The 14,942-nt window shown below is 39.8% G+C and overlaps 1 protein-coding gene across 1 annotated transcript in view; it reads right to left on the bottom strand.

The window, feature by feature from the left end:
• The window catches only part of cftr (CF transmembrane conductance regulator), a 151,631-nt gene extending 138,893 nt beyond the window's left edge, over window positions 1-12,738 (bottom strand). Inside the window, exon 1 of the mRNA XM_072267581.1 lies at window positions 12,646-12,738. Within this exon, the coding sequence (XP_072123682.1) occupies window positions 12,646-12,698 (53 nt within the window). The 5' untranslated portion in view covers window positions 12,699-12,738. The remainder of the gene's footprint in view (window positions 1-12,645) is intronic.
• Window positions 12,739-14,942: the final 2,204 nt, after the last annotated feature.

Here is a 14,942-nt window from a genome sequence, read left to right on the forward strand (position 1 = left end):
TTTCATTTTGATATCATCGAACAGTTTACACTGCTACCTCCTGAAACTTGAAACCCAGCACTAATCTACTAAATCTACCCAATTCCTAGTGGAAAAGTATAAATTCTAATACTTTTAAATACTATTTTTCACAGAAGTATCAACGTTTTGAGATTACACTCATTGCAGTGACTTGAAAGTGGAGCAAATGTAGCTTGCCAACGAGATTGAGATTGCACAAAATGTTAGCAGTTAATTTTTTTAACAGACTACAAAATAATTTTAAATTAGAAGTGGTTTATGTATTTACGTAGAAATTATTTGACGCTTGTAATTGGCCTGGTACGATGCAGACATATTTGGGTTTAATCTATGGAATAATTCAAGAACGAAATTCACTTTACTTGAATATACAAATTTGGAGAAAAATCCCTCACCTCACTGGCACTGTTATTTAAATGACATTTAAATGGTGAAAAAGTCATTGCAATTTATGGAATTTTACAATGGTGATCAAAAAATATTTGCCATATACATTATAAACAGATGCAAGTAAATGCCTGATAAATTGTTCAAGTTTGTAATGTAATAAAGAAATAAATATTGGTCCAGCAAGCCACCTATTTTACATATCTGTAGACCTTCAGATTCATATTAAGATTCAGATTAATTTATTTATCACATCAACATTGAAACACACAGTGAAATTCGTCACTTGAATTAACAATTAACATAAGTGTCACCACAATATTGAGTGAGAGATTGTTGTTGAGGCACTGTTCAACCAGATTTTCAATTTTTCTCCTACATGTCGATTCATCACCACCATTGATTTGGCCAACAACAGTAGTGTCACCAGCAAACTTAAATATGGCATTAGAGCTGTGCTTAGCCTTTCAGTCATAACACTTGATAACAAAGATTTTGCTTCCTAAATACTTTTGGGTGTATCTTATGGATTTTGAACTGATGGCCATGAAAGTCATGGTGAAATTTCCCTATAGGCACCATTCTTTTAGAAATCGCTTATATTTGTTATTTCTATTCATAATTCAAGTCAGAATAGCTGATGCCATAATTAAGGAAGGAATTTTTGTTGGTTCAGAAATCAAATAGGTCATCAATAACCATTTTGAACACTTCTCAATGCCGAAAGTCAACTCAACCTCCTTTCTCTTTCCAGTCCACGCTGGAATCACATAAAGCCCAGAACTTATTTGCCCAATCTCATGAAGAATAAAAAGCAACTCAGTTGGCCCATAGCTTCAAGATTCCCAAAAATACTCCTCTCTCCCACAGCTATATAACTTCTCGAAGAGAATTTTAAAAAAGTCACAGACAATTTACAGAAAAACAAGATCTTACATATTTCTTGATAACTTTGCAGGCTATATTAACTATATGATTAATATTGTAATTTATGTTATATCCTAGGAAATCTACCAAAACAAAGCATTAAGCTGAAGGAAATAATCAAGGTTTCTTTAAAAAATGTAATAAATTGGTCCTCACTGGAAAACTACAACTCATTTCCATTGATCTACAATTCCATAGGAAAAGAGGCACACATAATACTTAGATTAGTTTTACCCTTCTTGTAACATAAACACAATTCACTACAATTGCGGGTAGGTTCAAGGGGGATGTGAGGGGTATGTGTTTTACTCAGAGAGTTGTGAATGGCTGGAATACACTGCCTGGTATGGTGGGAGAGTCAAATATATTAGAGGCTTTTAAGGAACGTTCAGATGGGCACATGGATGTAGGGAAGATGGCGGGGGGGAGGATACGGAGGTGATAGAGGAAGGAAGGATTAGTGTTTGGGTGGTTTTAATGTGCTTTTTAGCTGGTTCAGCACAACATTATGGGCTGAATAGCCCATTACCGTGCTGTACTCTTCTACGTACAATGTGGGGAAATGGTATAATATTTGCTATGATAAATGGAATAGAAAAACGACCTCTTTTTAAACAATGAGAACTTAGGAAATATTGGCATATTGGGGATCCGCATGTGCTGGTTTGGGAGATACAGGAGATAAACATCCAGATACACTTAGCACCTAGAAATGCAAATAGTAGTATGCTAGCCTTTTTTGCAAAAATTCTTAAAGTACAACAATAAGGATCTCTGAAATTTTGGAGGTGTTTGGTGGTAACTCCTTACTGGTCCCCATACCTAAAGAATCGTTATTACATCTTATTTAACTAGATTGATTCCTTGAAAAAAGATTGGAGAAAGATGTCATATAAAGACTGATTAAGATTTGCCTAAATAAACTGTAGTTCAGAAAAATTAAGTTGAGACATATGGCACGCCAAGAGGGATTGACCAGAGAAGTGATGAAAGGCAGTTCCCCAATGCTGGAGAATCTTGTTCTACGGGCATACTTTCAGGACAAGAGGTATGTCATTTTGCACGAAGATGAAGAAGTTTGATAATTCTTCCTTAGAGTGATCATTCAGCAGTTGAAGAAATTCTGGACGGTCGCTGATTTGTTTTAGCATGTATAAGGACTCGGAGAATATGGTATTTGGGCAAGCAAATGAATTTGAAGGTCAGCAAAGATTTCATTGAATATCTGACCATGTTTGAGGAATTAAATAACTTCCATTAGCTTCTGTCATTTATATTGTTTTCCTTTCTAATTGTTCTCCCTGATCTATCTAATAGAACCCAGTAAATACCATTGATTCCTTTCATTATTTTATTAAAAATTACTTAAAATACCTAAGGAATTTACTCATCCAAAATATAAGTAGTCCACATTTTTTAATCCCATTACTCAGCTTCATGCTTTGAAATATATACTTCTCTTGTTATCCATCTTAAATCTTCAATTACAGTCTTAATACTTTGGTCCTCCAAGAGGACCACATCCTTGTCGAAGGGCTTGAAGGCTTGCGTGCCTCGATGACATGCAGAGCTATGTTAGCCGGAGGCAGGGCCTTGTACTTTAGTTCTTGGTGTGACCTGCTTGACCCAAACGGATCAAATGGTAGAGTGGTCCACAAGTCCTCCAGGTTCGGGGTTCAGGGCTGAACAAAACTGTTACAGAAACAGCAATGAAGAATCCTTCCACATCTGAGTGTGATGGTATTCCTGAGCACCCAGGACCTACATGACTGACAGTAGTGAAAACCGAGCTACTGACATGATGAAGGTAACCTTGAACACTGCCAGTGATGGGGGACTTTCTTTGCTGTCCTAAACACCAGCGGCATAATGGGCAGTAGGTAGGTCATGTAAATAAACCAAACCAAGGTGTCGAAGCAGAATGTCACCTAAGTAACAAATCAGACAAAGTTTCATTTTTGTACATTGCAATATTCTCAAGCTGGAACTTAATACATTATTTTATTAATTTACAAGGATGTTGCCTGGATTGGAGAGCATGCTTTATGAGAATAGGTTGAGTGAACTTGGCCTTTTTCTTCCTGGAGCAACGGAGGATAAGAGGTGACCTGATAGAGGTGTATAAAATGAAGACAGGCATTGATCATGTGGATAACCAGAGGGTTTTTCCCAGGGCTGAAATGGCTAACATGAGAGGGCATAGTTTTAAGGTGCTTGGAAGTAGGTACAAGGGGGATGTCAGAGGTAAATTTTTCACACAGAGAGTGGTGGGTGCATGAAATGCACTGCCAGTGAAGTGGTAGAGGAAGATACAATAGGGTCTTTTAAGAGCCTCTTAGACAGGTACGTGGAGCTTAGAAAAATAGAGGGCTATGTGATAGGGAAATTCTAGGCAGTTTCTAGAGTAGAAATGTTGTTCATGGTCAGCACAACATTGTGGGCTGAAGGGCCTGTAGTGTGCTGTAGATGTCTGTGTTTCTATGTTTCTATAAAATCAGAAAACTTCTCGGAATACACTTTACATCAGGCACTATTTGTGGAGCAGGAAGAAAATTTTATTTTTTTAGCTGATCACATGCCATTGCATGAGCTTGATCTAAGAAAGGATGTGCTGACATTGGAGTGGATTCCAATGATGTTCACAAAAATGATTCAGGGATTGAAAGGCTTGTCATTTAAGGAGTGCCTGATGGCTCCAGGCCTCTGCTCACTGAAGTTCAAAAGAATAAGGGGTGACGTTATTGAAACCTGTTGAATGTTGAAAGGCCTCAATAGGGTGGATGTGGAGAGAGTATTTCCTATGGCGGGCAAGTCTAAGACCAGAGAATACAGCCTCAGGATAGAGGGGCATCCTTTTAGAACAGAGATGAGGAGGGATTTCTTTAGAATCTATGAATCTGTGGAATTCGTTGCCACAGGCAGCTGCGGAGGCCAAGTCATTGGGTGTATTTGAGGCAGATGTTGATAGATTATTGATTAGTCAGGGCATGAAGGGATGTGGGGAGAAGGCAGAAGATTGGGGCTGAGAGGCACAATGGATCAGTCATGATGAGATGGCAAAGCAGTCTCGGTGGGCCAAAGGGCTTAATTCTACTCCTATATTTTATGGTCATATGTTAAAGTTTAGCGAGGTCAGAGCAATTAGATTTTTAACTGTGTTATAAGGCTTAATTACTTACTGCCAACCTCGTTTTCTAAACACTCATAGTTTGTTTTTATCTCAAGCTCATTTCCCCCTCTTTTAACTTGCTACGTAGGATTAGGCATTGAATTACGATATTTATGGTTCAGAAACATTTCTTCCACCTAATCGTTTAAGGAGAAATACTGTTTATTACTCTCTGAAGACTAGTTATAAAGTCTTTCTAGTGGTTTTGGATTTGAAGTAGCTCCTTTACAGCATGTTCCAATGCAAATCCTTATCGTCCTTCCTCTAATTCCGAGTGTGAAGGACAAAATGCAGTTGAATAATATAGGTTGAATATCTCAGTAGCCAATTAGTGATGGTGAGTCCTCAGAATGTCACAGTAACAAGGCAAGGTTCAGCACCAGCTAGGTAATTGTTTACTTGTGTCAACCAATTGGTCCGAGGTCACTCTGTACTTAAACGAAGGGCTTGTCATGAAGTTCCACCAATGCTTATTCCTTCAGCTTGGGCTGGATGTTGGAGACTCAGTCTATGGTGGCACTGGACTGGCAACATCTCTTCTACAATCAATATCAACACACATAACAGCCTTTACAAAGAAGGCACAGCAGTGCCTCTACTTTCTTAGAAGTTTGCGTAGATTCAGCATGTCATCTAAAACCTTGACAACTTCTACAGATGCACAGTGGAGAGTATCCTGACTGCCTGGTATGGAAACACCTATGCCAAAGAATGGAAACGCCTGCAAAAAGTAGTGGATACAATCCAGTCCATCACAGGAAAAGATCTCCCCACTATTAACCACATCCAGAATGAGTACTGCCACAAGAAAGCAGCATCCATCATCAAGGACACCCGCCATCCAGACCATGATCTCTGCTTGTTACTGCCATTGGGAAAGAGGTACAGGAGCCTTATGTCCCACACCACCAGGATCAAGATCAATTATAACTCTTCAACCATTAGACTCCTGAACCAGAGTGGATAATTTCATTCAGCACTGAACTGATTCCACAACCTATGGACTCACTTTCAAGGACTCTATATCTCATGTTTTCAGTAGTACTTATTTATTTATTCATTCATTCATTCTTATTTTTATTTGTTTTTTTTATTTGCACAGTTTGACTTCTTTTGCACATAGATTGTTCATTAGCCTTCAAAGTTCAAATTTATTATCAAAGTGGGTATAACCTTGAGAGTCATCTTCTTGCAGGCACCCACAAAACAAAGAAATACAATAGAATTCATCAAAAAACACACACACAACACCACCAAATATATAGATTTCATGTGTATTTTTTTCATTGATTCTATTGTATTTCTTTGTTCTACTGGGACTGCCTGCAAGAAAATGAATCTCAGGGTAGTATATATGTACTTTGATAATAGATTTATTTTGAACTTTTAAAACATCATGTTGGCTTGGAGCTTGAAATTATAAATCATTTTGAGGAAATCATCTTTAAGCTGTAGATTATCTGACAGATTGAATGTTTGCAGTTAAGTGCAGAAATGCAGGGATTGCACTGATTCCCAGCTTTGCAGGGGAATTCTGATTTGCTTTCTCTTGCAGATATCAGTGACCTGATGAGAATTTCCGATATTTACAAATTATTCACACTATAAAACTTGTCAACAAACTTTCTGATCAAAAAAAAAGTTATGAATTTGGACTGTCATTCTCTCCAATATTTGTTACAAATTGGACTTGCTGGTCCCTAGTGTTTTCGTACTGTTTGTTTCCAATTTCTTGCAAGCATAAATTTTTAACTGCATCATTGGTTAGTGTGGTAGTACACATGCTGTTTTTGGTTACCACGGTAGCGCATGTAACACCAGCGCTACTAATTATTATCATTTGTTAAACTTGCAAGCAAATTCAATGTTGATTAAAGAAAGAATCCTCTTCTTTCCCATCACCACAATTTGCACTATTTAAAGAAATCATTAATGATTTTGACGTGTTTTAGCGATAGATTGGAAACAATTTAGTTGCTAGGTTCAGTGGTGTTTGCCATTTACAAAATAGCTAAGTTTCTATAGTGGTGATGTGAAGACATGGTTAACATTTGGATCCTAACCTGCATCAACCACACTCATTCTGATGCAATGGTGACTGTACTTCATGGGCTTCACAATATCAGAGGCATTGAAGAGGAGGCCCAGAGCAGGACAATGGGGAAGAAGGAGAAGGAGGAGGACCTGGAAGAGGCGAAACAGGAGGGCTCTTCATATAGGGAAATTGTCATGGTCCGGATCGGGGGCTCTTTAAAATTACTTTGTTTATGTTACGATCCGGACCATTGACTCCCTGTTTCCCTTTGGTTCCCTGTTACCCCGTGTCCCTCGGCCTTGGTGATGAGACAATTTATTCTCGGCTGAACTGATAGTTTATAGTCTCCGGCTTTCAGCTGTTTGGCTTGAGAGCGTTTGCAAAGTCACCAAGGTACAATGTCATCTGGCCAGAGCAAGCCTAGTCTCCTCCCGAAGCGAGTGCCGGTAATTCGCCTTCCCTCACCGGAGCAACCCTGTCAAGTTACCTCGCCAAAGCGAGCCTGTAAAGTTTCCTCACTGAGGTGGGTCCGTCAGTTAACCTGCCGGAGGGAATCAAGAACCGCTGTCTACTGTTCCCGGGCTGAGTCCAGAGCTCGCCCCTACCTGGGGGCTCCAAGTCAAGTCCTGGCTCCTGAGGCATCCAAGTACCGAGTCAAGTCCCATTCCTAGCAGCATCCAAGTTCTGAGTCAAGTCCTGGCCCTGGCGGCATCCACGTACTGAGTCAAGTCCTGGCCCTGGCGGCATCCAAGTTCCGAGTCAAGTCCTGGCCCTGGCGGTCTGTGATTCCTGTCTTACCCCCCTCTCTGAATCCCTTCTCTGCCCCACTCGCCTCTAGCCCTCGTCTGCAGTCCTCACCTGCACTTCGGTCTAGTTCTATCACCGGAGCTAGATAGGTACTGTCTGGTGTTCTTTCGTGTTTGTCTTGTCTTGTCCTCACCTCCATGGGGTAAGCCTGGCTGTCTTGCCGTTGCCCCACGGGGGATCATGTCTTGTCTTGTCTTGTCCTCGCCTCTGTGGGGTAAGTCAGGCCATCTTGCCGTTGGCCCCCAGGGGGTCATGAGTCCAAGCCCTATGTCCTGTACCCAAGGAGGGGTCCCGGCTCTGTGTTCCGTGTATGTGTCCATGGTTCCATGTACCTGCTCTCCCGAGACCGAGGCTCTGTTTTTCCACTTTCCTCCTCTCCCTAGCCCATGTCATATCCTTGCCTGGTTCTGGGGTCCGAGCCCGAGGCAAGACCCAGGTACTGGGTACTTGCCCAGTCTCTGGCTCAGAGTCCATACCCTAGCCTCTTCACGTCTCCTCTAGTTCTGGGATCCGATTCCGAGTCCAAGCCCAGATCCTTAGTCCCAGCCTAGTCGTGGTCCTGAGTCCTTGTCCAGTTCGCTATTCCTGCTTCTGCTTTGCTGTCCTGGTATCAAACAATAAACTCAATGTAATTAACCTCACAAAATGTGTCTTGGATTTGGGTCCACCCTTGCTCCCAATGTCCCCCCCCCCCCACCATTGTGACAGAAGTAAAAAGTACGCAAATTTTAAAAAGAATGTTTAAGTCAATATCTGTGATGGACTTGGTTTTAAACAAGAGAAAATAGCTTTCAAAGATAATTGTAGAAAATTATTCAATAGTTGTATTGTGGTTAGCAAACTCATCAAGTGTATTTTAAAGTGTGTATTAGAGACCATAACCCTAAAAAATAAGCTTAGTTTTAAGTGCCTGCTCAAATGATTGAAATTGACAATGATCAATTCAATCTGGAGGCAGGATGAGATCTGTACATGGAAGCATCTTCCAGGATAATCCTTGTTAAATCTGCATACTAAACTGTAAAAAATCAATTCCACTGAATGTTCACGTGATATTTCTTGATATTTTGAGCTGGTCATCAATTTTAGATGAATTGCACTGGAATTACCTGGTGGAAGCTTTGAGTCCTTACCGAGCGACACATTGGACTGAGTAGAGCTGGCTGGCATCTGGTGGTTTTGTTGGGAATCACCAGCGGTCAGCTGTCTCAGCTCATTTTGGACTTGCATGCATGCTTGGCCAATTTGCAGAAAACTTTGGGGTTAATTTCTTGGTACTGTTTTCATAAAATGTAAAAGTCCATTTCCCCCATCAAGGCTATGTTGGCCCTCATACTATACTCCACACTCTTCATGCAACTTATTTTCTTTCACATGCCCATCAGTTGCCCCAATCACCAACCAACATTAAAACAATTTAGAGTCATGGTCACACAACAGATAAGAGGCATTTTAGCCCATGAAGTCTATAGAGACCATCAAGCACCCATTTACACTAATCTTATAACTAATCTCATTTTGTTCCTCCTCTATTCCCATCAATTTCCCCTAGATTCTACCTGTCACCTATAAGCTGTGAGCAAATTCCAGTGACCAGTTAACCTGCCATTGATTGAAATACTGATGTCACTGGTTCACTCGGAGGAAATTCACAGAGTGACAGTGACAACAGCTTTGGTCAGAATTGAACACAAGTTATTGACCTGTGTAACCTGACCTGTAACTGCTGTACCACTGCAAAGTTTGATACCAACCCTTCCAAATTCAGAATTAATCTGTCCAGTGTCTCAACTTAAATTGAAACAAATCAAGAGCAGAATAGCCATTTGTTGCTGAATTAGTGAAATCTACAACCATTAGAATAACTAGACTGTGCGAGCACAATAGGAAGCTATAGCAACCAATGTTAGCGTGATGTCCATTAGAGTAAGAAACCCTTTCTATCCATCTGTTTTAAAAATCCTTTGTAATGTCAAGTGACTAGAAAAGACAAAGTTAACTGAATTTAATAGGTTAAAGGGGAAAAAATTGCTGTTTCTTCACATACTGCAATTTAACTATGAAATCAGAGCATGACTTAATAATGTATTTGTCAAAACAAAATTTGTCAACAATTAACATACAAAATCATAATTCAGGCTGACATTTGTAAATTATAAACACAATAAAGCACTTGAAGTCAAGGCCACTAGAAGGCTAACTTCAGCTAGCAAATAAGGTAAACGTGCTTATATCAATAAGCACGATTCCATCCAAATGAGATATTTCATCAAGTTAGCATAAAAAATTAATTGTGCTGTGTTTAAATGGAAACTTGTGTTTTGTTCACTTTTTTAATCATTATGAAATGCAAAGTATTCATATTTAATGTTACTTTCCTCTTTGGTTTCAAATGTGTATACTTTTATTCACAAGATAGAATTTGGTGGCAAAATCAGTATATATGTCTTAAACTTAAATTCTTTAGGAAGGTGTAAATGAGCTTCAGTCTTGAAACTTCACTTTCCCACACTAATATCAGGTTATGAGTTCCACGATTTTGATGCAGTGACTAAGAAAAAAGGGTATTATATTTGCAAGTCAGGGTGCTGTGTGATTGGAAGGGGAATTCACAGATGGAAGAATTCCCCTGCAATTCCTGCTCTGAACCTTCAAGGTGATAGAGGTCATGGCTAAAATTCGTAGGGGAAATCATTTTGTATTTCAGGAAAGTTCATTTTTTAAACATTTTCTCCAAATATTACTATTGGTTTTGATTTTTTTAAATCTTTAAATTCACCTTCTCTGTTCATTTGCAATGGCTTGCTATGTTCACTATCCATTATCAAGACGGCAGATTTCAAGATGATATCAAAGAAACACTGGCACATTGTTGTAAAGGAAATTGTTCAGGGCAACGCAGTGGTGCCGCTTCTTAGCACCAGTAACCCTGTTCAGTCCTGACCTCTGGAACTGAACTGTTGATGTGAAGTTTGCAAGTTCTCCCTGTGACTGTGAGTTTTCCCGAGAAGTTCCCGTTCCTGCCTTCTGCACATCCAAAAGGTATGCACCTGGGTAGGTTAACTGGTCACTGTGCATTGCCCCCGGTGCAGAGGTAAGTGCTAGAGTGTGTGGAGAGTTCATGGGAATATGAAGAGATAGGTTCCCGGAAAAATTAGTGAGGGTTAGAATTGATCTCTGAGTCAGCATGGATATAAAAGGCTGAATGACTTGTTTCGATAACATGAGGAAAGATGAAAAGTACCAACATAGTAGAATGGTGCCGGAAGGAATGGACGTTCTATTTCCAGGATAAGGTATCAAACAAGCAACACCCACAAAATGCTGGGGAAACTCAGCAAGCTAGGCAGCATCTATGGAAAAGAGTACAGTTGACGTTTCATCCTCATGAAGGGTCTCTGCTGGAAACATTGACTGTACGTACTCCTTACCATAGATGCGCCTGGCCTGCTGAGTTCCTCCAGCATTTTGGTGTGTGTTGCTCGGATTTCCAGCATCTACAGATTTTTTCTTGTTTCAAGCAGGCAGCTTTGTTTTAGATAATATTGGCTGCATGACGATATGAAAATGACTCATTTAATCCAACTCTGTTTCTATCCCTTAGTCAATCCACCGTGCATGCTAATTCACAATCACCTGAATGCTTATTTGATGTTACAGTTTTTGAATGGTATTTATCAAATTTAATTACAAAGACATGAATGGAGAGACAATGGAATGAATGTTCACTCAGAATGAGGAGTTACCTTATGAAGAAAGACTAAGCAGCAGGAGACTATCCATTCCACACTTTATAAGAATGATGGGTTTTGTGACTGAAGCATTTACAATTTTGTGGAAGGTTGGTAGAATAGGTATGGCAAATGTATAGCCCCAATGGAGGAGAGGGCACAGGTGCATAATAATCATTTGCCATCTTCAAAATGAGAGGAGGAGGATTTTTTTCTAAGCATTGTAAATCTTTGGAATTCTTTACCTTGGAGGATATCAGTAGTCAGTGATCAGTTGTTGTTAAAAATAAAACTGATGTTTGGACTATTGAACAGTTATGAGGATTGGACAGGAAGATAGAACTGAGGACGATTTATGCCTCCTGTCTCTTTTCTTCTTGTCTAATTCTCTATTTAACAATGTTATGCTTCACGTTTTTGTAGGGAAAGTTATTTTCTTAATACATTGGGAACTGTTATTTTTCCCCGATTGAAATCATCCGAAGTGAAAGCAATTTATTTTAAATCCCATTGTTTCATGGTTTGGGAATGAGATTAGCCCAGTAAAGGGGGAATTTGATTGATTAAAATTCTAGTATGTGATAGCTCCAATAGATTCTGCCATTTGCTTGGCGGAACTCCAGGTTATCGCCCAAACATGCATAACGTTTACAATTTAAAAATTGTTACCACCGCTGTTCAGCAACTTACTAAAGGACTGACAAGTAATTGTCCCTCTAAGGCAGTCAATAAGTTAAGATTTGGAATTATTATTAATAGAAACTGTATAATTGCTACCCTCTGCAGGTTTGATCTTGATTTCACCTTGGGCACAAGAAATAACCCACTCTTGAAAAATAAACAGATTTTACATCCCCATAAATGTTTGCACCTGAAACCATACGAGTACACGATTTCTACGCACGACCTCATTCTTAGCAATGTGCCAAGCGACGAATTGTAACACATATACAGACGACGAATTTTGTTCTATTCTTTCTCAATGTAGTTGTAAATCTAGCGATTAAAAAAGTAATTATTTTACACTTCATTTTTTATTACAACAATAAATGTCGAAACGAACTCGTGATTTTTTTTTTGCCCTCCGTGTCGTCAAGGTCTTGAAAAGAATTGTTCCGCTTGTGTTTCGGAGAATTCAGGGAAGACACTGCTTAAGACAGCGAGAAGTCTCGGTAGTAATGTGAAATAAATCTTCAGCCTTGGCAGCCCTTGCGGACTGATTTGCAAACAGTAAGCTTGGAAAGGTCAGTGTAGTTGGTAGGAGTTGTTACCAACAAGTGAACTGTGACAAATGTTTGTCTGAAGTTTCAAGTTTCTTTATCTGCCAAACGCGATATCCAGAAATTTACAATAAAAAACGGAGTAAAATGTTCAGTTCACTGACTGCAGCCCGGGAGTGTGACGGAGGAACTGATCTGCTATTCAGAGAGAGAACTCCCGGCAGTTTAATTTTTTTAAAAATGAGAACTACTGTAAAAGTTTCACCTTGGAAAGTTTTGTTTTGCCATGGAAACAAGACAGTGCGCGCTGAGAAGAGTTGGCACGGGTTTCGTAACGTTTGATCTTACCTGAAGAAGAGTTTGGAGAAGGCATTGGCTTTTTCTATGGGTGATCTCTGCATTGTTTCCTGCTGAAGAGATACGAGTACCTGAGAGCAGAGTCTGGCTGTACCCCACCTTATTAACTCTGCCTGGTGATGTCACTGTTCAGCCCAAAGAGAAAGAGAGAGAGAGAGCGAGGGAGAGTGAGCGACAGTAACTGACTTGTCACAAAAGTGGCATTCTCCCAGTCAAAAAAAACTTTTTCTGCCAGAACTTAAATTGGGGCAAATTGTTGTCCATTTCCCTATAATTATTCACCGCCATGAGCGAACAGTTGTTATGTTGTATTAACAGCTGAGCAAATAGAGGCGGCCAGGCAACTAGATTGTGTTAATACATGCATTCTAAAAATTATGAAAACCAATAAATGGTTTATTAATGGAAAAAAGTAGTTTGGGCTTTGTCTTTTCCCTTCAGTTGGTGTGCATGAATACCGGGAGATATCAGTCTTGCTTGTTATCCTGATGTGAGACGGGGACACCAAACGGAAAACTTCTGAAATCTCAATCTTGCATTTCATTCTACATTTTTGCAACAGACCCGCTGCTTAACAAGCTTGTGACAAATTGTCATAATTGTTCGATACAGACTAGATGGGCTGAATGGCCTGTTTCTGTGTTATACTTTTCTATGACTATGAATCTATGACTATAAGGCATGCTGTTGGAGCAGAATTTGGCCAGTCAGCCCATCTAGTCTGTTCTGCTATCCATCATGACTGATTTATAATCTCTCTCAAACCCATTCTCCTGTCTTCTCCCCATAATTTTTGATGCCCTGACTAATCAAGAACCTATCATCCTCCACTTTAAATATACTCAATGACTTGGCCTCTATAGCCATCTGAGGCAATGACTTCTACAGATTCATCACCTTGTGGCTAAAGAAATTACTAGTCATTGCTGTTCTAAATGAACATCTTCCTATTCTGAGGCTGCTCACTGTGGTCTTAGATCCCCCCATGATAAGAAACATCCTCTCAACTTCCACTATCTATTTCATAGGTTTCAATTCAATTCCCCCTCATTCTTCTAAACTCCAGCAAATAAATACTCAGAACCACCAAGTGTTCTTCATATGTTAACCCCTTCATTCTCGGAATTATGAACCTCCTCTGGACCCTCTCTCATGCCAGCATATCTTTTCTTAGATAAGGGGCCCAGAACTGCTCACAATATTCCATGTGTGGCCTGGTTAATGTCTTAGAAAGCCTCATCATCACATCCTTGCTCTTATATTCTAGTTGTCTTGAAAGGAATGGTAACACTACATTTGTCTTCCTTACCACTAACTCAACCTGCAAGTTAACCTTTAGAGAACCCTGCACAAGAACACCCCAAACCCTTTGCACCTCCGATTTTGAATTTTCTCCCCATTTAGAAAATACTTAACACCTTTATTTCTTTTACCAAAGTGCATGACCATGCACTTCCCTACACTATATTCCATGTGCCACTTCTTTGTCCATTCTCCCAATCTGTCTCAGTTCTTAGGCAGACTCCCAGCTTCCTCAACAATACCTACCCCTCCACCTATCTATGCAAACTTGACCACAAAGCCATCAATTCCATAATTCAAATAATTGACATACAGCATAAAAAGAAGTGGTCCCAACTCTGAACACTAGTCGCTAGCAGCCAATCAGAATTGGCCCCCTTTATTCCCACTCTTTGTCTCCTGTCAGTCAGCCAACCTTCTATCCATGCTAATATCTTTCCTGTAGTACCATGTGGTCTTATCTTGTTGAGGAGCATCATGTAAAGCACCTTGTCAAAATTGCTCCCAGAAGCTCCAACAATTACTGCTCTGCTGTCATCCCTGTTATTGTTCGCTTCCAATCAGCCTTGGCCAGCTCCTCTCCCAGGCCTCTATAATTCCATTTACTCCGCTGAAATACTGATACATCTGATCTTATCTTCTCCTTCTCAAACTATGGGTGAATTCTATCATATTATGATCTGTCTCCCTAAGGTTTCCTCTACCTTAAGCTCTGTAATCAAATCTAGTTCATTACCCAACCAATCCAGAATTATCTTTCCCCTCGTGGGCTCAACTACAAGCTGCTCTATAAAGCAATCGCATAGGCATTCCACAAGTTCCCTCTTTTCCCTGCATCAACTTGATTTTCCCAATCATCTAACTGCATATTGAAATTCCCCCATGGCTCTCATAATATTAGAACGTTAGAAAGTTTTTGACAAGAACAGGCCATTCAGCCCAACAAAACTTGCGAAATTCCTATTCACATAGTGTGTTGAAATAAC

This window comes from Mobula birostris, chromosome 9, assembly GCF_030028105.1.
Source record: "Mobula birostris isolate sMobBir1 chromosome 9, sMobBir1.hap1, whole genome shotgun sequence".
Taxonomy (NCBI): Eukaryota; Metazoa; Chordata; class Chondrichthyes; order Myliobatiformes; family Myliobatidae; genus Mobula; species Mobula birostris.